Here is a 22,420-nt window from a genome sequence, read left to right on the forward strand (position 1 = left end):
TCGACCACCTGCGACCCTTCCTCACCTCGCTGGCTACGTCCACTGAACCTCAGGGCTCGGCTCGGAACATCTAAATTAGATCAAGGGGATTGCGTGTTGGGGGTGGTGGGGGAATAATGCACCGCATGAAAACGGTTTCATCAGGAATCACAGAGCAAAATGTCCCACTTCCTCTCGCCGACGCTGTTTAGACAGGTGAGCGAAACTGCAAGCTCGGGTTCGGTCCCACGGCCACGTCCACCACAGACAATCCCGCCGGTCCAAAGCAAACAAGCACCACTGTGGTTCAGAAATGAAGATAAGCAGCGAGAAACCAAAAGGAGGCAGCCCTCAGATTCACCCCCCCCCGTGTTAAATAAATACTCGGAAACGACCCCCGCACCTCCGCAGGGTTTCACCGGACTTTATTCTCTCTCTCGCTTTGTTGCTGTAATGGAACAATCTGCAGGAGAATCTGATGCTTGCCACTCCCTCAGGTTTGCATGCGGGCGTGTGAGTGTGTGTGCAGTCCTTTTGTGATACTTTCTGTTTGCGCTGCACATTTGGTCGAGCTAAACATTTGGCTCCTCTACCTCAACCTCTCTCTCTCTCTCTCTCCCCTTATTTTGGGAGGATTTTGTTTAGCTTGTAAGGTCTTGTCCTCCGTCTTTGCTCAGTCAGCACCGGAGGAATGTCAGCTTTAATGTGGGAGAACAGGTCATGTGAAATGCCAGGAAACGCTTCGCTTCTTCGGCCGACCAGTGTGTCGAAGTTTCCAGAGGTTTCCAGACTTATGTAACATTTCATGTCTTGATATTCCAACATGAGCAGGTCTTAGGAACTGGTTTTCTTGCTCAGAGATCTCAGCTCCAGTTCTTCAACACTGCTTTTCATTACCGCTACATGTTTTAGCTGTTTTTAGTCGTTTTTTCCGTATATGTTTGATCTGGGTTTTGCCTTTTTGTAGTTATTGTAGCAATTTTGCAAGTTTACCATTTTCGCTTCAACCTCCTGCATCAGTTTTAAAACTCCTGCGCTTGTTTGGAGTTAAAAGCCTTACGGTGTTTCCTTTATTGTCATTCTCGAACAGGAACATATGACGTTAATCCTTGTGAACGAGACCATAATTGCATTTTCAATATCAGCAACTAATTAAAAAAAATTATAAAATTATAAAAAATGTACATAAAACCACTTAATGATTTTTGGAAATTAGCTAAAGTGAAACATCGCGTATGGCCCAGTTACATGACAACAGTGCTCAGAGCCACTGAAAATACACATTTTTGAAAACGCCTCCCAAGATAGAACTTTTTAAAAACGCTCCGGCTCAGTGAAAACTCAACTTTTCTGAAACACTGCTTTTGCGCATGCACCCCATGGCTGCAGTCAGTCGAGGTTGAAACTGCATTTTGTTGAGTTAAGCTCAAAGCAGAGACTCAAGAACTGTTGGCGCATTTCCATCGGCCAAGTTGTGATTTTCTTCCTTCATTAATATAAAACTACTTCAATCATTCAAAAGACTGTAGTACTGTAGTACTCGTACTGTCATCAAAGATATATTGTCAAAAGTAAAACCCAGCTATAACAGTTTCTCCAGCTTTGTGCAGCCCTATTCTCAAGTTGCTGTTAATTTAAATCATCATCGCTACAGTTGGAAAGTGCGTTACGACTTTTGAGAGTTCCAGCATGTGCAAAAGCAATTGAGAGACAAACGGCTATATCATCCTCTTGGATGCATTACACTGGCAGTAAAAATCTGTCTTAATGCCTTTTTAAAGCAGAAAATTGGAGTCTACAAGGATACAAGACATGAGTTTAAAAAAATGTGTATTTAATGGTTTTGGCTGGACAAATAGCCTTGAATGATGGGAAACTCCCTGGTGCGCCCTGTCTGTGTGTTCCCCTGAGCCTGGCCAAGTAATTACCCTTCCACTTCCAAGCAACAACACAAAAACACAATAGGGCATAAACCTCATCAACGAAAGGCAAATGTCATTAGACTCTGGTTGACTTCCACTTCAAGTTTTAGCTAAATGGCTCTTGTATATTTAAAGAAAACTGCATATATAGGCAAAAAAAGACATCAATCTGTAATAGAAAGTATCATTTTATACTAAATGAGAGCTGTTTTAGTCCAAGAAAATCCTTGCAGATACAAATTGGTGTTGACCTTGTATGGCAGGTCCTGTGTGGTAGAAAAAAAAGCCCCCCCATCAACACAATGCTGCTACGTCAGTCCGTCAGCAACTAGAATAACCCCGAGTCAGCCTCACACTTTGTCCTGAGTAAGCTTCCTCCCCGAAGCAGACTTCCAGCTTCACCACAATCAATTAGCTCATTTCCCCTCAATCTCAAATCTCTGGCCTTTTCATTAGCCAACGGATCTCTCTGTCCACTCAAGCCTCTCAAACATAAAATGTCCATGAATAGAAAAATGCAGTCTGGCCAGAGGAAATGAAGGGTATCGCTGCAGGGAGTTGTTTTACAACAGTACAGTTTTATAGACCCCCCCCCCAGGGAGAAAAGAGCCTGCTTCCTTGTCCTCCTGAGGCTGATTCAGGATTCAGGAGAGCGCTAAATAACACCCCGACGTCTGTTGCCTGGTTCTTTCATCTGATTGCTAATGATCGCAAGGTACGAGACTAAATACCAATAGTAACCTGCTTTAACTGTAGCAAAACAGATCGCTGGTTGTTGTTAATAACGGTGGCAACTCAAGGCTTATTTGTGCTTCATATGCTTACAGATATGCACAAAGCTTTCAGTCATCTTCATTTATTTCTGTATTTCTGTGTATCTGGAAGCTTACAGGTGTGAAACTACAGAGCAGTACCACTAGTAACCATGGAGGGGCAGTGTTGAGACGAGCACCGATTAACAAATCGGATGACGGAAGTGTTTGAAGAGTGTCACTCAAAGAACTCTGTCATCTCTAATTGTGCCTCATTTTCCATACCAATATCAGTGCCAGCTCCTTTCTTTGATTAATATCGTAAATGATAAAATATTGGCAGTCTTTCTTAATCCTTGGCAAAAATGTAGATTTAGAGAAAATCCTTCTGATGCATTAATTTCCAAACACTTATTCCAACATATTGGACACACGGAAGTACAGAGTTGGTGACGTTCAGACCGTTTGAAGCACACATGTTTTTCTGCATGTGAAATATTAAAAATCCTGAATAGTGACAGACAGTAAAGTGAATGTATCAAATTAAACAGCTGAGTTTTCCCAAGCACACACACACACAGCTTGTTCTCCGCATTGTGCTGCTGATGTTTTGACCCCCTGCTGTGCCTTTGGCTCGCCAAACTGTACTTTTAGAAGTTGAATGCTCCAACATGTGGCAGCTCGCGCCCATCTGACAAATAATTTAAGCCTGGGGACTTTGTTCGAGTTCCTGCTGAGCAAATCATCTGCAACGCACAGATGTGCCTAAAGTATATTTTACGAACGCTACGGGGCTGAACTGTCTCATTTCCTCCAGCTTTTTTATGTGCTGGACTTTCAAAGAAAACATCTCGTGTTTTCATTTGTTTCTCCCTCTGTTGTTTTGTCTTATTTCCCCAGGTCGGGAAGTGTGAAGGATCACTGGAGTGAAATCTACTACTTTGTGGAGAATTTAGCCGAGAAATTCAAAAGGTAAGAGAAACTTTGCAAATACTTAAAGACTATATGTAGTTAGATCGGAAAAAGAAACATCACGAAACTGGACTGCAGGTCCCCAAAAAAAGTCGTCACCTCGTATTCAACTTCCTGGAGCCACACAGAGATCCCTGAAGAGAAAAGCACTCGTCACCCTGCTGAAGTCCAAATAAAATGTGTTCTTTTAGCTACAACGGCCCATATGCTAAGTCATTCAGTATGTCAGTCTGCTGCAGCTCGCCGACGTCTGTGAGAACACACTGAAGTGTCTTCATGTGCCTGGCCAATGTCAGTTTTCTATCATTTCAAGCAACAGAAAGCCCCACGGATTAATGGCTATCGAGGAAGATGCATATTCTGGAAGAACTGAGAGATTTGTGTGTGTTTTCAGTCCTTGGAAGACCACATGGGAAAGACTCTTTCCAAGAATTATAAACCATATGTGAGACGCATAGAGAACAAAATTCTCTTTTCATTCAAAGTATGTGAAGCCCTTTACCGATAGTACAACAGTGGTATAGTACAACAGTATCTGTTGTACTATACCACGATGTGTCGAGATTAAAATTCGACTTGCGATGAACAAAGAAAACAAGTATATGACGTCAATGTCTTTGTGCTTTAGGATTTTTTTCCCACAAATCTCTTCTTTGACCCAGTTTCCACTGGATACAACAGCACCGCCGAGCTCAGCAGTTTTGTTCACATGAATGATGTTGATGGCTTTACTGAACGTATTCCGACGAGTCGCGTTATGAAAAAGCCATACGTTGTATTTTTCACATGTGTTTTTGATTGGAGGCCTACTGAGCCAACTAGGAAGTGGAGGTAGGTTCTGACAGACCAGTGATTGTCATTGAATTACGCGGCTGAAACTCAAGCAGAAACTTTTAAAGTGTCCTGCATCTGCCCCGTACTAGAAAAGCCTCGGCTGTAGTTATAGGAATATTCACAATCTGTGCATTACTATGAAAACAGGGTCGTCGCACTCGTTTCACTTCATTTCAAAATGTCTTTAAGTGGGCCGGACCATCAAAATGACATCAACCCAGGCTGTTTTCTACTTTGATTATTTTTAAAGAAATATGAATACGTGAAAGTTTATACCAATACAAAAAAACCTGAGCATTAGGTAAGACTGACATTTTTACAGTAAAATGTCAGAATCCTAGGTTTCATTCACTAAACTTTAACCCTTTAAAAGCAAGACAGTCAAGTCAAAAAGTTATGTTTAAAGTAATTTTACACTCACATTTAATGTCTTTCGTCACTGTTTCACCCTTTGCCAGGTTATTCTGCCAGCCGGATTCGGCCCTCAGGACGGCCCATTTGGGCCTTAGAGCCACATCTTAGACACCCTTGCTATAAAAGTACTTGAGTATAATGCCTCCATTCTTAGCTCTTGGGTTGGTTAGTTGTATTCTTTGTCAGGTCCACACCAACACAAGAAACATAATAAGCTTCAAAATGCGCAGATCTGCCTCAACTCACCCGCTCTGGCAAATAACGTGTATTTCACTTTGGACTGTTAAGCTTTAAAGCATGGGTGTATTTTCACTCGAAACAAATTTGGACAATAGACACATTTAAATATCTTTTTCACGTCGTCAATATCTATTCAGGTCAGAATCACACAGATAGGAAGCATATCTGACACACTGGCCCACGTCCATGTATGGTGTCACCTTAGTACATCAGTGTTTTTGTCTGAAAATACAAAATCACATTCATATCATATCACCAATCCTATTTAGACTGTTGGAGGGACCTCAAAAGACTTGAAGTCATATCTGTCTTGTCTTGAAACTGTAAATTAAAGAATTAAAGAATGAAGTACACCCAGTTTTTTGTGTTTGTTTTTTTATTGTCAATAAGTATTAATTGCAATCTTTGGGAGTAATTTCACATTCAGAAATGTTTCCAGTCCTTTACAGTGCACTGAATAGTTGTTTATTTCTCCATTTCAGTCCCATGCTGAGGATGTCCTTCATTACATTTTCCTCCAGATCATCCACCATCATGAAACTGACCGAAAACAGGTGAATTACATGAAGAACTTTGTCACGTGTTGAATGTTGGAATCGTCTATAAGCCTTTAAATAGTCCAAAGTAAACTTAAGCTTTTAACACCATGCATGTTTAAGTGACAAAGATGAAGTCATGTGAGTTTTTAGTCACCTTAAATCACTCCTCTGAAAAGATGTTCCACTTAACGCAGCCTTGTCTACGCCTTGCTGCAGGTAGAAGAAGATATAGTATCGATCAAATGTAAAAGTAATCGAACCAGACTAAAAATAACACTGTATTTGTAAATTACAGACCAGATATGGTTGTGTATCTTTGGTAATTACTATTATTCTGTCTGCAAAGTAAAAGCTGAGCTCTATGATGTAGTCAGTAATTTGGTTGTGGAGAAAGTGACCTAAGCTCTTTGCTGTGTTTCTCTGTGCAGAGTGAACATCAGAAAGGGTCTGAACGCTCTGAATAGAGAGATTCCCGGCGGAGACACGTTCATGCACCTCGGGCTGCAGAGTGTAAGCATTGTTTGTTGTTTGTGAACAAGGAATGACACTTTAAATATGTGGAATTTGGCTGTATTGTACTGGACGAGTATCACTTCCAAGCATTTATTGAGAACTTCTCATGGCCGCGAACATCTAAAAAGTCTGATTTATTCAGTCTATTCTCCCGATGAATACCTTAAACCCAACTTAAATGTTCTTGACATCTGAAACTTTCTTTCTCTTTTAAGGCAAATGAGCAGATACGCAAAGAGAATTTTGGTAAGCCTAAAATAATCCATGAACCTTTTCTTCCAGCTGAGTTACATGTTAACGCCACAGCACGTCTGTCTGTGTTTTCCAGGCACGGCCAGCGTCATTATTGCACTGACAGATGGGGAGCTTCAGGAGCACCAGCTCATCAACGCACAGCAACAGGTAAAAAGAAAAAGAAAAAAGACAGATTTCCATAACATGCTAACATTGTGATGGACATTTTTCTGGAACTTAGCTGTATGCTCTTGTCTTCCAACAGGCAGAGGAAGCCAGATCTCTTGGGGCAATTGTGTACTGTGTTGGTGTTAAAGACTTCAATGAAACACAGGTGGAGCACAAAACCTTTTGCAGCATTGGGGCAGTTTATCCTTCCATTCAATTAAGGATAGGATCAATCAAGGCATATATACAGGACCAAATGCTCTCAGTGTCGCTACGGTTTTAAAATCACATCACATGGTTTTAACATGTCACTACAGATTCTTTTGTGGATCAGTTCTTCTGCGCGTTCCCCTCTTTGCACACCTTCGTGTAAATGTGTCTCTCTCTCTCTCTCCCGCCACAGCTGGCCACCATCGCAGACACCATCGAGCACGTGTTTCCTGTGCTGGGCGGCTTCCACGCCCTCCGGGGTGTCATTGATTCGGTAAATAAACTCTTCTGCGTGCACGGCCAGCAGCCGTCACTCACAAACACACTGGTCAGATGTCATAATGTACATATTGTATATTGCTTGAAGCTTTGCAAGTATTTGGTTGTGACTTGATGCAGTAGCAAAAATAGAGTATATTTATCTTTATTTTGAGTTGAGCTGTATTCGTTAAAAATGACTATACACTCACATTTCCTCTCTCAACTCTGTTCCTACATCAAAGATGGAGATTTTGAATAGTGGTATATTTTGTGATATCGTATTCTTTCATCATCCAGAACACTTTTACTGAACTCTTACATCCCATCCCGATGCTCTCGTCTCTCTTCCAGATCATCAAGAAATCCTGTATAGAGATTTTGGCGGCCGAGCCCTCCAGTGTGTGTGCAGGAGGTGGGGAGCTACAAACACACACTCATCTTTTGAGTCAGACGTGCAATGATCAGATTGAAGTTGTGGACATGAAAGCCACTCATCAACGAGAAATCTAGAAATCATGAAACAGCCATATGTGCGTGTATCCAGGTCAACTGCAGGAAATCTGGTGGGAAAAGGTACTGCAATGGGAATAATATATGTAGTATTTATTAAAAGGATTGGCTATAAGAGGTTGGCATAATAATCTGTCACCTAAACCTCTTTTTTATCACAATTCATATTAAATACATATCCTTAACAATATAGGACTTTAATCTAAGGAATAGCAACCATAGAATTCCCCTTCAAAGTCCAGATCTGGGGTTTTAAATCAGTGTTTTTTAAAATATAATTTCAAGAGTCCAGGTGTTAATTAAAGAACCCAAGTCTTTTTTTTCTTCTTAAAAAAAAAAAAATTGATATGTTGTGAAAGGGTGCAAGTTAAAAGACAAGAAGCAAGAGATAAAATCAGGGGCTGATTTCCACCCAAAGCAGGAGGACTTGGGACTGTTTTCCACATCTGCTCCTGCTCTTTCGCAAAGCAGTGAATTATTTTCTCCCTCCAACAGGGAAATTATTCCATTTGACATGAAGTAGTTTTCATTGCCCTGTTTTGAGGACGGGACAGGACGGTTCTCTTCTCTTCAGTCCCACAAGTTCGTCATCGTCACATTTTCCTTTAATTACATCCAAAATTGTTTGAGGGGATCTACCTTTTGTTTTCCGATGGTTCAAGCGGCAGCCATTGAAGCGGAGCTTCACAGGAGGAGCGCTCAGCCTTCAGGTTACTGTGCATGATGCAGGTGTCAAATTACAAGCACTCATTGGTGTGTTTTAGCAAAATAAGATAAATCAATCAAGACGTTTTCAGGGAAGAGGGAATCAAAGAAAAATAAGCTAAAACTGGTTAAACTGATATATTTACAGTATAGAAAGCTCAATTAAATAAAAATAAATAAACTTTCACTGCATTTTAATACATTTTCATCCCATTTTGTGTAGTTATTCTCACTGCACAAATAATCTAAAATGATCCAACAAGTATAATCCAGTAGCCATGTTATGTTGGGAGTGAAATGTGACCGTGCAGCGTTAAACAGGAAAATGAGCCTCATGTACAATAAAGTAATAGAGTATCAGATGTGGTTTTGCTTGGCAGAAGCAGCCCGCCGAGCACCTCATAAGTAAAAAATGTCCGCGTGTGTGTTGTTACAACCAGAGTCTTTTCAAGTGGTGGTGAGGGGGAACGGCTTCCTCCACGCAAGGAACATCGACCAGGTGCTTTGCAGCTTCAAAATCAACGACACCGTGACCGTCAGTAAGTGAACCAGTCGCCAGAATAGCGATGGATGATCAATGTGAGCGAGTCTCACCTTGATCATTTGGTTGTATATATGTTGATTTGTTGTTGTTGTTTTTTTTTATAGTTTTGGTACTAGTAATACAAACAACTGTGGTTATGTGAGAAATTCACATTATATATATAATATTTTTGAGCAAACTCATTACATTTTATCGCAAATAGACAAAGTGGGGTTTGGCACTCATAATAAAATACTATAAATATCCTCCTTTTCAGTTTTAAAGTTTAATTAAACTCCTTTATATGACAGTAAATCTAATAAAATCTGCTAAGTTACCAAAATGGAACCAAATTTCTTCATTTACACATACAAACATCTTTCAATTTGACAATTTATTTTCTGTAAAACGTTATACACCGTTAGGTATCGATGTCTTGCCATATTTACAACATTGGTTTGGAAGAATCACGATACCAAATATGCTCACTTCTTCTATAAATGATTAAGAAGGAAACAACTACTTTTCTTGTTATTTTATTTTATTATATACTTTGTTATACTTTACAGCAGTGATTCCTAAAAGGGTGGGCTGCGGCCCAACTGTTTTCAGTATTTTAATTTGTACGTTTGAGTTTAGAATTTAGGCCTTTATTGAGCCTTCTTTTGAAGTTGACTTCCCATTGGGAGGTCTGCCACCTCAGGACTCAGGATACCTGACGTGTTTTACAACTTTAAACTCTTCAAGTCCTCATATCAACAACCCAGCTGTGATAAAGTGTCATAACAAAGTATTTTGTTGATATTGCCATTAGTAGATGTAATAAATGGAATTATTCTGTTTCTGGAACAAATGTTTCAGGGAAATTCATTTTTGCCTCATATTGCAAACAAATTATGGACATTAGAGATGGCTGTAAATTTAACATTTTAAAGTGCTTGTATTCTGGATCTTGTAACTGACTGGTTTACTGTAATATCTGGCTGAAGCTGAGTACTGTATTTCAGAGGAATGCACACAATTAAAAATGTTTTATTTCCTTCTAGATGAAAAGCCGGCGGGTGTAGAAAACAAATTCTTGCTGTGTCCAGCTCCTCTTATCGATGAAGTCGGAAAGTAAGTATCTCTTTCTTTATAATCTGATTCTCTTTCAAAGGGAAAAGTCTCCTGCGTCTTATATCCCATTGGTTGTATGGATGAAACACATGGGTGCGTTCCAGAAGCCTGCCGCACATTAGCCGTCTTTATGATCCTTATCCCAGGCTGCATTCCTGCTTTCTAGATCCCAGTATAGCTTAGCAAAATATAAGAGGCTCTGTGGTTTTGCCAGCGAATGCAGCTTTAAACTCTCCTCCTGTCCTACTTCTGTCACGAACTTAGTAACGAATCTGCTGTTGGTTTTAGTGTTCTGTTCTGAGTAACAAAGAAACTAGAAACTCACAAAACTAGGTTTGAAATCTTCATTTATTCATTGAGATCAATAATCTAACCCTTAATTTTTCACCCCGATACAAACGACCTCGTCTGGGTCGACTTGTATCTGTTTTCAAGTGGCCATTGCCCCTTCCTTCAATAGGTTGCCGTTCCCATGGCAACTAGTACGGCTACGTGAGAGCCTTGATGTTGGACCTGACGCAAAACTGAAAAACTGTCGTACACAAACTGCTGTTTACCAAATAAAAATAGTTTTGTCACATCATATTACAGGCTGCCAATTCCTTTGGAGCTTTTCTGGTCCAGAGTTGTTCTGTATTTCCAGTTCTAGGTCATTAAATTACTTTGCAATACTACTTGAAAAATGACATTACGACAAGGGAGAATTCAGGCAACGGCAGCAATGTCGCTCACGACGACTTTGATTGGGAAAACTTTGATTGCCTCAAGTTAATCTGTTCAAGTTCAAGAGTATTTTTATCCTTTATTCTTATCATTTTTGTTGTGTTTGACTGCTCAGGGAAAGCGCTCGCAAGCGTTCACTTCTTTTTGACACAAATGCCTCCGTCTCACTCTCCCATATCGCGTGTAAATCCCATTTGCAGGCAAGATTTGTCCTGGCAGTGGTGAGGAATAGTAGGATAATTTGATTTTAACTGCAGAGAGCAAATGTTCACAGCAGCCTTGATTGACGGCTTGACTTTAATCGATGGTGAACGGTACGGCTGTGTGTCTATTCTTGTTATTCCCAAACGTTTAACGTCCTGACTCGACAATCCTGCGTGAATCTTCTCCTTATTCCCCTTATACAAGTGCCACCGTGGCAGAGTTTCAGCAGCGAGATATGAGGATTTTTGTTTTTTCTTTTCTCCCCATATGGGTCTTTTCTTTGTCTTTCTCACTCTTTAACTCCTTTCTTCCCTCACAGTCTGTTGCATGTCTCCTCGTCCAGTCGTGGCTGATCAAAGCCATGTAGCAAGCGCTCTGAGTCTTTCAAGTGTGTGGCCAGGTGTGTTTGTACGCGGCGGGATTCTCGGCGGGGGGGGAAAACCCTCCAGCGGAGGTTTTACACTCCACTGCAACTCGGGCTAATTAAGAACTCACTGGGCTTTAGCTGTGCTTGCTAAGTTCAGAGTTTTGAGGTTTTTCGAGACCGTTTCTGTGAGTCTATCATTGTTTTGCTTTGTGTGTGTATGTATGTGCTGTCTGCCTGTCTGTGTTATTTCCTGGCCTCACAGCTGTCTGCCACAGCGCCCTACATTACCTCAACGACTTTTAATATCTTTCACACCCTCATATTCACACTAGTCTAATTTTGTCCGCTTTTTTTCCTCACCCGTGTGTGATTTCTACTTCTTTTGTAACATTCCGTTTCTTATCTTTAGACATCTTATATATCGCGACCAGCAAATCCTCTTTGACAGGTTGTCTTTTCGCAGACAGGGTCAGTGGAGCTCGCCTTCTCGTCATAGACTTCCATCAGTGGTTCACACAAATCTTTTTTCCGTCATTCTCTTGTCTCAAATCCTACCTCGATGCTCCAATTGCATTCCGAAAAAGTACGCGTTCTGCTCTTGTTAAAAAAAAAAAACCCCAGAACGGCCATCTGTTTAAAGAACAAGGCGAACAGTTGAAGTAATAAAGTCTTCAGCAGAAACAACAGCAGGCGTTCTGAGTGACGCACGACAACACATTTTCGTTGACCTTTTTTGATTCTTTGACATTTAAAAATTGCTTTAAATGTTAACGATTACACCATATTTTTGCTTCTAACTCGTCCCGCATTGTCGAGCTCTGGAGGAACCAATGGAAACCCACTATGACTTGAAGCGCTAATTAATCCAGATGTTTGTAACAAGTAGTCCAGGGTATACGTGGGTATATGGCGTATACCCAATTATTTTTCAGTCATTCAGTCGTTGCGTACGCCAACTTCCAAATCCCCCGTCATGCACCACTCAGCAGAATCAACAAGCCAGATTAAATTTTTTTTCCCTTACGATGGTGAAGCCACGACTCGCTATTCTCTGCCTGTAATTGGCGAGTACTCACATCATTCATTGATTTGATTGGTTATCATCAAGTGGCAGGAGGGCTGGCAAGCCAATCAGAGACAGAGTAGAGCGGGTCACAACGAGTTAAGTATTGCAAACAGAGAAATTACTGTATATCACAATTATGTGACAATGAGCAAAGGCAAACAAACGTCAACGCAGTACTTTAACTTTCGTTTTCAGTGTCGCTAACAGACCCATTATTTTTTATTGAAATATGTTTTGGTGCTTATTAACACATTTGTCTTTGGTAAGACGGATTTATTATTATCAAAGGCAATAGGGGAAAGTAAAATAAATCAGGAAATTACTCTTCGATGGTATTTTTGCTGCTACCTGCAACCTGTGATCACCTGAGATGCCATAAAAATAATAACAAAAACCTTAAAGCTTATATGCTACTGCAGACCATCTAAGCGTGTTTCTCGTTTCAGTGGAAGATTACAGAGTTGTTTTTAGGGCTTTGCGTCTTGACAGAAAATTATTTGAGCTATTACAAAGACGTAAAATTCACGATATATGATGCAGTTTGCTGGTTAAAGTCATAAATTCCACCAATGGAATAATTGAGAATTGGGATTCAAGACGCAAAGTCCTGCGTATCGCTGAAATCTAAAATAATTTGTGGAAATTCTGCATGCAGATACACACAGTCCCAGTGGAGACATGCTCCGAGACTGTCTAACGTTTTCATTCCATTCCGTGGGCCAGATGTTTGCCATTAGGACAGTGCGCATGCCATCGATCATGAGCTTCACCCACTAACCCAGCTCCGTCTCTCCGGGCTCAGACAGATCTGCGAGTCAGTAAAAGACAGGTTTATCGGTCAGACGCACTGATTTCCATCTGCCAGACCTCATTAACCTCCAAGCAAGCCTTTCATGCGCAGGGTTAAGAACTGAAGTGCGACAGGCTTCACAGTGGGTCACTGAAGGTCCCTTTAAATTCTCTGAATTGTTTTTAACCACTCAGACGAGGTAAACTTACCTATTCTCCTCCAGGCAGCAGTTTTCAAAAAGCACAAGAGGAGGAGATTGTTGTTATTCACTTGCGTGCAATAAGTACAGTTTTATTTGTTGGAAAAAATACACAGACTGTCCGAAAGCATAAAGAAAACAACCTGAACTGGCAAACCGAGTTGTTTCCACTTCCATGTCTTCAGGCCCATTCGTCCTACACCGACCTCCGGGCCTTCCAGTGTCGGATGCCATCGTCACACCTGCAGATTGCTGTTCTTTCCACTGTTTTATGACCATTGAGGAAAACATTTGTAGTTGGTTCATTTAGGTCTGGATTGCCTGGTAGCAAAGGAAATGCATGTAAACAAAACTTCGCAAGTAGCTTGTTTATTCGACAAACCTTTCAATAATGTCTCTTCATGCCAGGTAAAAAACAAAAAAGGATCCTAATTCCACTTTTTGAAGTTTAGACATAAATGTCAAAAACCGGCGAATGACACCATTTTGTCCTTGACTTGAAAAGGCTTCAGCTCATTTTCCTTTGAGTTTTGTGGCTGGTTCAAATTACATTTTCACGTCTAACAAGCCACCTCGCAGCTTGTCGGGGGTTTGGTGACGTTGACTCGGTGTGAAGTCAAGTTCAAATGAGCTCATGCTGCTCAAACAAAGCGGGCCGGAGGAGGAAACGCTTCAGACTAAATAAACTGATCCAGATATGCTGTTGCAACCGGATGACGAGATACTGACTTGTTCTTTTCTTTGCTCTTTGTGTCGTTTTACTCCAGAGTGATTTACCTCCAAGTGAGCATGAACGACGGCTTGTCCTTCATCAGTAGCAACGTTCACATCACCACCACAGAGTGTGTAAGTGAAAGATTCATCTCTCAACGTGCACAAGTACCGACTTCAGTCAAGCAATGTGGTGTTCCAGAGTTTTTCTCCAGAAGTGTTTGCCATTATAAGGAAAGATCATGTGAAGATGACTCGGATAAAAAGTAAAGTGAGACGGTCCCCCTGGAGTCTGGTGGTGATGGAGGAGAGTGGTAGATGGTTGAAGGAGGGACGAACCGACTGTCCGTGTCATTACACTGGGAGGAATGGTAACAAAATTGACAGGCAGGTCATTTGGACAGCAGGGAACTGTGGGAATAAATTGGAGGGTAGAGGAACAGGAAATTAAATAACCTCATGGTGACTGCAGAACAGAATGTGTACGTAGGAATCTTTTCATATATAGTAAATAGAAGCTTTCCATTTGTTCTTGCACATCAATGTTTCTCTTCCCCTAAAAGTCTACTGTTTCGCTCTCTGCAGTGAGTTCCCATTCCTTTTTATCGCTTTCATCTCCCTCTTCTCAATTTTGTTATTTTCCCCCTTTTTTGGGGGAGGGGGGGGGAGTCAGACTCCAGGGGTTGGTAGCAGCAGTGGCTCCACCCAAAAAGTGGCCCCGTGAAGTTCATCTAAAGATCAGCGCAAAAGGTCAGAGAAGCAGGTTCATGACCATTGGTTACATACATATGCTTGCCTGAGCACATGAAAGAGACGCTTCCTGTAACAACCTGGACTGATGGACCAAAAACACAGTCCCATTGACAGTCTATCAGTGTGAATTAGGGACAGAGCCACAGGCCCTGAAAAGCAAGAATTCAACATCATGTAGAGCAGTTTCACTGAATAAAAGGCGCATGTTGAAACATATGGAGCAAATTCCTCCTCCGAACCAACGAGAAAGACGCTCTTTGATGCCGTTCGCCCCCTCAGTCCTTTTGACATCGAATCAGGAGGACACCGTGAACTCAAACAGCTTTGTTGTGGTTTGTAATATACAGGCCTCAATTTGACATACCACTGCAATTAGATGCCACTCGCTGCTAAACCCGACCCTATAGCCTGAAGTCACAACAGGCTTAGGAAGGCACAACAAGGGCGCCAGCTGGAGATGCGCAGGCTCAGCGCAATAAACATGCAAACCCACAAGCCCACCAACCCCCTGCCCTCCCGCTACGAACTCTGCCCAATTTAAGGTTCCATTTTTGTCGCTGGTACACAAATTCTGCACATTTCAGGCTGGTAGCAGACAGTGTTCTGCACTGTACTCATGACTTGTTACTTAATGAAGTCGTCACTGTAGGAAGTCTGTTGAACTTGCTGATTTCGGAGAAGTCATTTTGTTTTCCCCAGTGATGGGACGCCACTGCAGAGTTCAAATTAACCTCCTCCCCCTCATCTTCATCCCTGCCACAACACAGAGAGAGGAAAGTCTTTACCACATGTGCTCCTCAGCTGTGGTCTGTAATGGGAACCATGTTTGTCTCATGGATGCCCGCCTCACAAGCAATAGCTACCATACGGATTTATTCAAAGATTGCATGATTTACAATATTCACTGTCAGAGAGCGAAAACATGAATAATAGAGCAACAGTTATGACAAAGGGACAAGATCTTCCCAACCATCACACCATCAATACAGCTGTGACTGTCATCAGTAGTGCTACCGCTGCAGTTTGGGCTTGTTCATGAAACAACTCCAGTCACTGGCCCCCTCAACCTGCAGTATAGGAAAACTTTAATATCACCAAATTTTTATAATTAAATATACTCAAAGTGCCTGAAGTAATTTTCCCTCATATTCAATCGTCTCAAGTCAAATGCCCCCAAACTGCTCCCCATGGCAGCCGCCTTCATTGGTTCATTTACCAATTTTCCTATTTTTTGTCATAGTAAAGCTGTGATATCTTGTGTATCTCGTGTACAGTTTGATGGTACCATCCTCCTCATCACCCTGCTGGTGTTGTTCCTCCTGCTGGCTCTGCTCTTGATGTGGTGGTTCTGGCCTCTCTGCTGCACGGTGGTAAGAAAAACCAAATAGTTTCATCTGGAAGTGGCCAATATGAGACTCTTTTAGCAACTGTTAGCAACATTTTCAGAACGGCTTTGTCTAAAAAGTAGTGAGCAATTGTCAAAAATCATATCATCTCTCTTTTCATCTTTTTTTTTTTTTATGTCCAAAGGTGATCAAAGAGCCTCCTCCTCCACCTCCTCCAGAGCCTGTGAGTCAAAGCAAAAGCACACACAAACATCAACACACTTCACGTGATAATTTCAACTCTCAATTACATGTGACTTCTTACTTATGAGACAATCGTCGTGAAATCAATTGGCCCAAACACATTGAAATGTCAGTGTTTTTGTTATGTGTAAATGGGCCATGAGACACTGGAGAATTACTCACACAGCAACACAGACGAACCAACGACTCGGGCACACAAAAGACTCCCAGAAGAAACTCAAAGACAATAAATGTGAACTGTTACATTCCAGACTGTGTAAATCAGCACAATTGTGTTCATACAATTAGTACAAACTCCCCATAATGTGGTCTGAAACACACATCCGATATTCCATTTCAATGAAGGTAGGTGTATGAAATTGAAAGGGGTTTTTTTTGTTTCTCTCCAACGGTATTATTAGTGTGCCTCACTAATAGAACACCTTCATCCTCTTTAATTCAAGCCTAGATTCTGACAAATTATAACTTACATAGAGATCATAATCATCTGTAAATCATTCGTATTTCAGGAATCAGATGACGAAGACGGCCTGCCCAAGAAGAAGTGGCCCACAGTCGACGCCTCATATTACGGAGGACGAGGAATCGGAGGAATCAAGCGGATGGAGGTTATAATATGGCTCATGCATAACGCCAGCAGTAAATCTGGATTAAACCATTAGATTACAGTCCCTGTTGGTAATTCTGGTGTTGTGCCTGTCCGTAGGTGCGTTGGGGCGGAAAGGGCTCGACCGAGGAGGGGGCCAAGCTGGAGAAGCCCAAGAACGCGGTGGTGAAAATGCCCGAGCAGGAGTACGAACCGTTCGAGCCCAAACCCAAGAAACCCCACAGCAAGAAGCCGCCTCAGAGCCGGAAGTGGTACACGCCCATCCGGGTAAACACAGCCGTAGTTACCGCGCAGAACCAGCAGACAATGAAACACTGTAATGTTAAAAAAAAAATATATATATATATATATATATATATATAAAAAATTCCGTAACCACGTGTCATTTTCCAGATTGCTAAAATACTTTCATTGAGATAGCGTTCAAAAATATCCTTCATTACAGTTTTCTGCCTGACTTGATGGATAAGAAGCAGAAGTTTCTCTCTTTCCGAAATATAATCATGAACATAGGCGTTTCACATAAGCAGTGAGAAATAAAGCCTTTTCTACACCATGTTTATGGAGAATTAGTTGTCCAAACAGAGATCTCGGCCATTGATCTTGCTGCGGACAGTAAGACGTTGTCAGACCTGGTGCCTGTACGGGTTTTGCTTCCATCACGAGCAACAATGCAGCTCCTGTGCCGGCCTTTAATACAGTGGCGGTACTGTTACCTGTACACACGGCGACTTTGAGGGCCCTTCAGTGATTCACAGGGAAATATTACACTGATCATACATGACAGTCGGTGGAAGAAAAAGTGAATGACTGTGGTGAATACTGTAAATACATCGACTGGTGGAAGTGGGTGTGGGGGCCTGAGTTTTACACGTTGTTCTGCACGTGTACAATTCTTCATGTGTGACGCAACTAGGGTTAAAAATATTGTGGCATTATATGGCAAAAAAAAAAAACGATAACCAAGTACCTTTTGTAAGCATCCTTCTTTAAGGTTGCTGGTATCAACAACTAGCGCTTTAATGTTTTTCAATGACTACATATATGAGATATACATGTATTCTGAAACATTAAAAATAGAATGGAGATAGTAGAAATAATACCAGCTAAACTAAGCTAACGTAAGATAGAGTGAGCCAAACTATATTAAGAATTATCAAGCTCATCGCAGGCCAAAAGTGAAAACAGAAAACTCTCATTGTATTTGGGGGTCTATTGACACAACACTGAAAGTGCAACTTTTTGAAAATAGCTCCCAAGGCGGAATCTTTCAAAAATGCTCCGACTCTGTCTCCATGTAAATGTGGGGAAAAGTAGATGGACATGTGCGAGTAGATGGACAATAACAAGAATGGCGGCCTCCAGAGCCGCATCACTCAGCATGCACTCAACATTTTACCAAAAACATTAAACGCTAAAATGTTGCCTTTCCTCTTGAAACATTGTCGTGTAAACGGGGCCTAAGCCAACAAAAGAAAACATTTATCAAAATAAGACGAGTTAAATTGGGATAAACTAAGATCAAATTTACCCAACACTAAATTAAGATGAGTTAAGATGAAATATCTTATTTAAGTCTTAAAGACAAGTTCTCTCTAGTTTAAGAACTTTTGTACTCAAGTGCCAAAAAAAAGTTCTCTCTTAATCACGAACTGAACTATTATAAAAGCTGCAGCGGAGACGGTCGAGGCAAAGGTTCACACGTTTATGTTTCCAGTGAAAATGACTAGACTGTAGGCGTCAGTCTTCATGACGACTCAGTGACTCAACCAGAGGAAGGAACTCATCAAGAGAATCAGCTGCTGCAGTGTTTGTCTGATATTAAAACCTGCAGACTCTTGATTGAGAACCACAGAAAGGCCCGATATTTGCTGATACGGGAAAATCTGAATCCACATGCTTTTATTAAATCATGGACTGCAGTGCAGAGAACGTTGGCGTTCCAGACGTGGCCAGCTGTTGAACCTCTCCCTCTCTGTTCTGTCCAGGGGAAGCTGGATGCTATCTGGGCTCTGTTTCGCCGTGGGTACGACCAGGTTTCCCTGATGAGACCCCAGCCCGGGGATCATGTAAGTGTCTCTCAGCAGTGTTTGATTTCATCAGATGCTTTCTCCCGCACCCGCCCTCTCCACTTCCAATTCTCCTGCAGTGTTTTATACTCGGTTTGACCTCCAGGTGCTTCACTTTCCACTGCTTTTTTTTTTTTTTTTTTTTCTTCTTCAGTTCTCCCAATGTCATGTTTCTTGAGATTCATGAGGTTTAAAGGCTGGATCTTCATGAAATGACCTTAAACCTCTGGGTTTAGGAGGGACAAATGGCCGTTATGTCCCACAGAGAAGACGCCGTCTCAATTTAGCTCATTTAGTTTCCTCCAATTAAAATTTGTCTGCATTTGTTTGCATGTACTTTATAAAATTTCTAACTTTTGTGGCCATTGTTTTTTCATACGTTTTCCCGCTTTTGTCATTTTATGCATTTCGTCTATTTTAGCTGCTTTAGCTCTTCTTCCTGTCCAGTATGGCGACTTAACGCAGCGCCCTCTGGTGGATCGATTGACAATGGCCCAACCGAACACATTTTTAAGGAGAAAGGCAGAAGCGTTCGCTGCGTGTGAAGCACACGTGTCTGCTTTTGTGCATATGTAGAACATAAATGAGCCTTTCCAGCCTGGATCAGACACCTGCTTCACATTAGACGCTTCGAAATGGTAAAAAAAAAACCAGCAGAACCACCGCTCAGGTCCTCGTAGCACAACAGGGGTGTTTTTGATGCGTTCGCATGTCTGACGTGATGAAAGGTTCTCGTTTCTTCAGATCAGCCACATGGTTTCATTTTATACTGACTGGTCTGTTTCTATAAAAGAGACAGATAAGAGTTTAGGATGAAGACGATGGAAGGTCATAGAGTGCAAAAAAAGCTCTCGAGGGATGTTTTAAATCCATCCAGCACACTGCACAAAGACAGTTTGAATGCTCCAACCTGTGCTGCAGCATATCCTGCCCTGATCGGCACTTTGTAAGTCAAACATACATGATGTGCAACAAATATACAGTGGTTGGCAAGTATTTTAGTGGCATTTTAAACCAAAATTCTGTAATCTTGGACATCTTCCTCTTCATTTTCATACGTTTCTGCTTCGCTGACTCCCGCTGATCAGGACTCGTTCCAACACAATGTAAAATTCTGCGTTATTAGCAGAAACTTTCCAGAAACTTTTTTTTTTTTTTTTTAACAGGAATTCCACATGTAAGAGGGTTTTCTTGGCATCATATGCAGGGACAGCGAGAGAGTTTGTTGCCAGATGTATCCGTCAGCTTTCGTTGAGACACGTGAGACAAAGCTGCCTTTAACTTTAGGTTATAGCTTAACCAAAGTGAATTGACATGAAGATTCTTTTTTTTTCTTTCTTTTTTTTAATGAAATTGGGGGATTTGATCTCCTCCAACTCATTTCCCTTTCCCACAGAGAAGCTTTTCATAATGGCTGCCTGCGTAAACTCCACATGATGCAACGCTTATTCTCTCTCTCTCTCTCTCTCTCTCTCTCTCTCTCTCTCTCAAAAGAATAGGTTAAATAATGTCGCCTCCTTGAGTCATTTGCAGTTTGAAACAAAGCAGCAGAAATGTCACAGGCCGGAAAGCCATCCCATTTCCAGGTATCTTTTAATACCGAAAATAAACCAAATCAAGTGGAAACCAGAGGGAAGGACCTCAGTTTGTATTTTGGGGCAAACCTAAAAAACTATACAAAGTTAAAAATCCTGGCAGTGGATCCAGCATTCCAGCCGAAACACAGCTTTTAGAGCAAAGTCTCACACTCCAACGCTGGCAGACGTTCAAACTCGTACGAAATCTGACTTTCCAAATTGGTTCGGTGTAGATTTTCTCACACATCGATTGCAAATGGCGCAATGTCGCTCCTGAGGAAAGCCCTGCGGTGCCGTCATGGGGTGAGAGTGTACCCAGCCCACAGTGCTTTCAGGTTTTTCCAACTGTAATACTTTTAAAGAAAAACTTTTCAGCAAATAAAGTTCAGCTTCAGTCTTGTGTCCAAGTCATAAACTGTTGCACGCCGTCTGTTGGAACAGGTCAGCCATCTTCTAACAGTCAGGCATGTTTGCTTACTGCCTGTTTTTTTTTTTGTTTTTTTTGAAAAATGTCTCCACAAGTAGGCAAAAGTGTGGATGTGGGTGATGTAGCCATGAGTCACAACTCGTGATTTAGAAGAGATTTGGCTCAATCAAGACGGGGAAACTTGATTTTAAGATTTTACAGACACACACAGAGAAACACACACACACAAGCTATAAACTGACTTGTGAGTGCTCATGCACAGTTCTCTTAAATCGAGTAAGGACTGAGCCGTTATGAGATGGTGCGTCACCAAACCACATCCGTCACGCCGACGTCAGAGCGCGCAGCGCGAAGCGCCACCGTCCCGCCGCCGTCTCCCTCATTCACATAAACACCGAAGCTCTCCAGGGAGGCAGTTGGCGGGCTGAAGAACATGAGGTAATAGCTCATGACAGACGACTGCCAGGCCCGTCTCCACCAACCGTCCCACCATCTCTCTCTCTCTCTCTCTCGCTCTCTCTCTCTCCCTCAAACAAATTTAGCGCATGGCCTAGACAGTTTTATGACCTTGGTAAGACTGCAGACAGTGGAGGAGGTCAGGGAGAACGAACGAGCAGGAGTGACTGTTCTTGATCTGGGAAAATGTCCAGAAGTTCAACCCACAGGTGGTTATTAACAGAAGGACGTACATGAAGAAGGGAAGAAGTGTGTGTGTGTGTGTGTGTGTGTGTGTGTGGGGGGGGGGGGGGGGGGGGTCACAAAACACACAAAAGTCAGCATTTCCAAATTTTAAGAAAACTCTCCCAAGGTTCAGATTAGTTTGAAAGTTGATTCTTTGAGCTCTTTATAACAACAAAAGGTAGCTCATTTCTTGTTTTAACTAATGCTGAGCTATCTCACAGCGAACTGAAACTTGTCATATACAGCCTCAGTGCATCATTAATTGGAAATTGTTTGTGGACACTCACTTTTTTTTTTTTTTTTTAATCCATTACGAAGTTATATTTCTGCATGAAATGGCGTTGTCGTGTGGACGGGTTCCTTTTCAGAGCAAAGAGAGCAAGAGGATAAGGCAAAGGGAAGCCTTGATGGGGTTTTACTGCAGTGATCAGCACAAGCATAGCTTTACCATACAGATACAATTTAAACGATAAGAAATACTCATTGATGTAGCTCCACGCTCTCCTACTGTCAATATGGGGTCTTTTCTCTGCTGGTAAAAACCCCACATGGTCCTTATGAATGAAATGTGCATAGAAAGAAAGAAAGAAAGACATCTTTGCATGTGAAACATTTAGGTGATAGCTGAGTGTTAACTGACTTAATCTTTACTGAATGTCATTACTCCTTCACCCCACACACACACACAGACATCCCCACCCACTTCAGTTTCCCTTTCAGTCTGCAGTGTTACTATTGAAGAAACTAAAAGTCTAAATGTTTTGA

At 41.6% G+C, this 22,420-nt stretch overlaps 1 protein-coding gene across 2 annotated transcripts in view; it reads left to right on the top strand.

The window, feature by feature from the left end:
* antxr1c (ANTXR cell adhesion molecule 1c) overlaps positions 1 to 22,420 on the top strand; it is a gene marked incomplete at its 5' end in the record, with an annotated part of 36,262 nt that overhangs the window by 10,296 nt on the left and 3,546 nt on the right. For both annotated transcript variants that reach the window (XM_080517418.1, XM_080517417.1), the window contains 16 exons: positions 3,554 to 3,625; positions 5,596 to 5,667; positions 6,081 to 6,162; positions 6,381 to 6,411; positions 6,494 to 6,567; positions 6,665 to 6,733; positions 6,971 to 7,051; positions 7,390 to 7,450; positions 8,694 to 8,792; positions 9,823 to 9,892; positions 14,009 to 14,087; positions 15,980 to 16,075; positions 16,236 to 16,274; positions 16,804 to 16,902; positions 17,001 to 17,168; positions 18,890 to 18,970. In XM_080517418.1, the coding sequence (XP_080373544.1) occupies positions 5,600 to 5,667; positions 6,081 to 6,162; positions 6,381 to 6,411; positions 6,494 to 6,567; positions 6,665 to 6,733; positions 6,971 to 7,051; positions 7,390 to 7,450; positions 8,694 to 8,792; positions 9,823 to 9,892; positions 14,009 to 14,087; positions 15,980 to 16,075; positions 16,236 to 16,274; positions 16,804 to 16,902; positions 17,001 to 17,168; positions 18,890 to 18,970 (1,197 nt within the window). The remainder of the gene's footprint in view (positions 1 to 3,553; positions 3,626 to 5,595; positions 5,668 to 6,080; positions 6,163 to 6,380; positions 6,412 to 6,493; positions 6,568 to 6,664; positions 6,734 to 6,970; positions 7,052 to 7,389; positions 7,451 to 8,693; positions 8,793 to 9,822; positions 9,893 to 14,008; positions 14,088 to 15,979; positions 16,076 to 16,235; positions 16,275 to 16,803; positions 16,903 to 17,000; positions 17,169 to 18,889; positions 18,971 to 22,420) is intronic.

The sequence above is a fragment of the Blennius ocellaris genome, assembly GCF_963422515.1.
Source record: "Blennius ocellaris genome assembly, chromosome: 21".
In the NCBI taxonomy this organism is placed as follows: Eukaryota; Metazoa; Chordata; class Actinopteri; order Blenniiformes; family Blenniidae; genus Blennius; species Blennius ocellaris.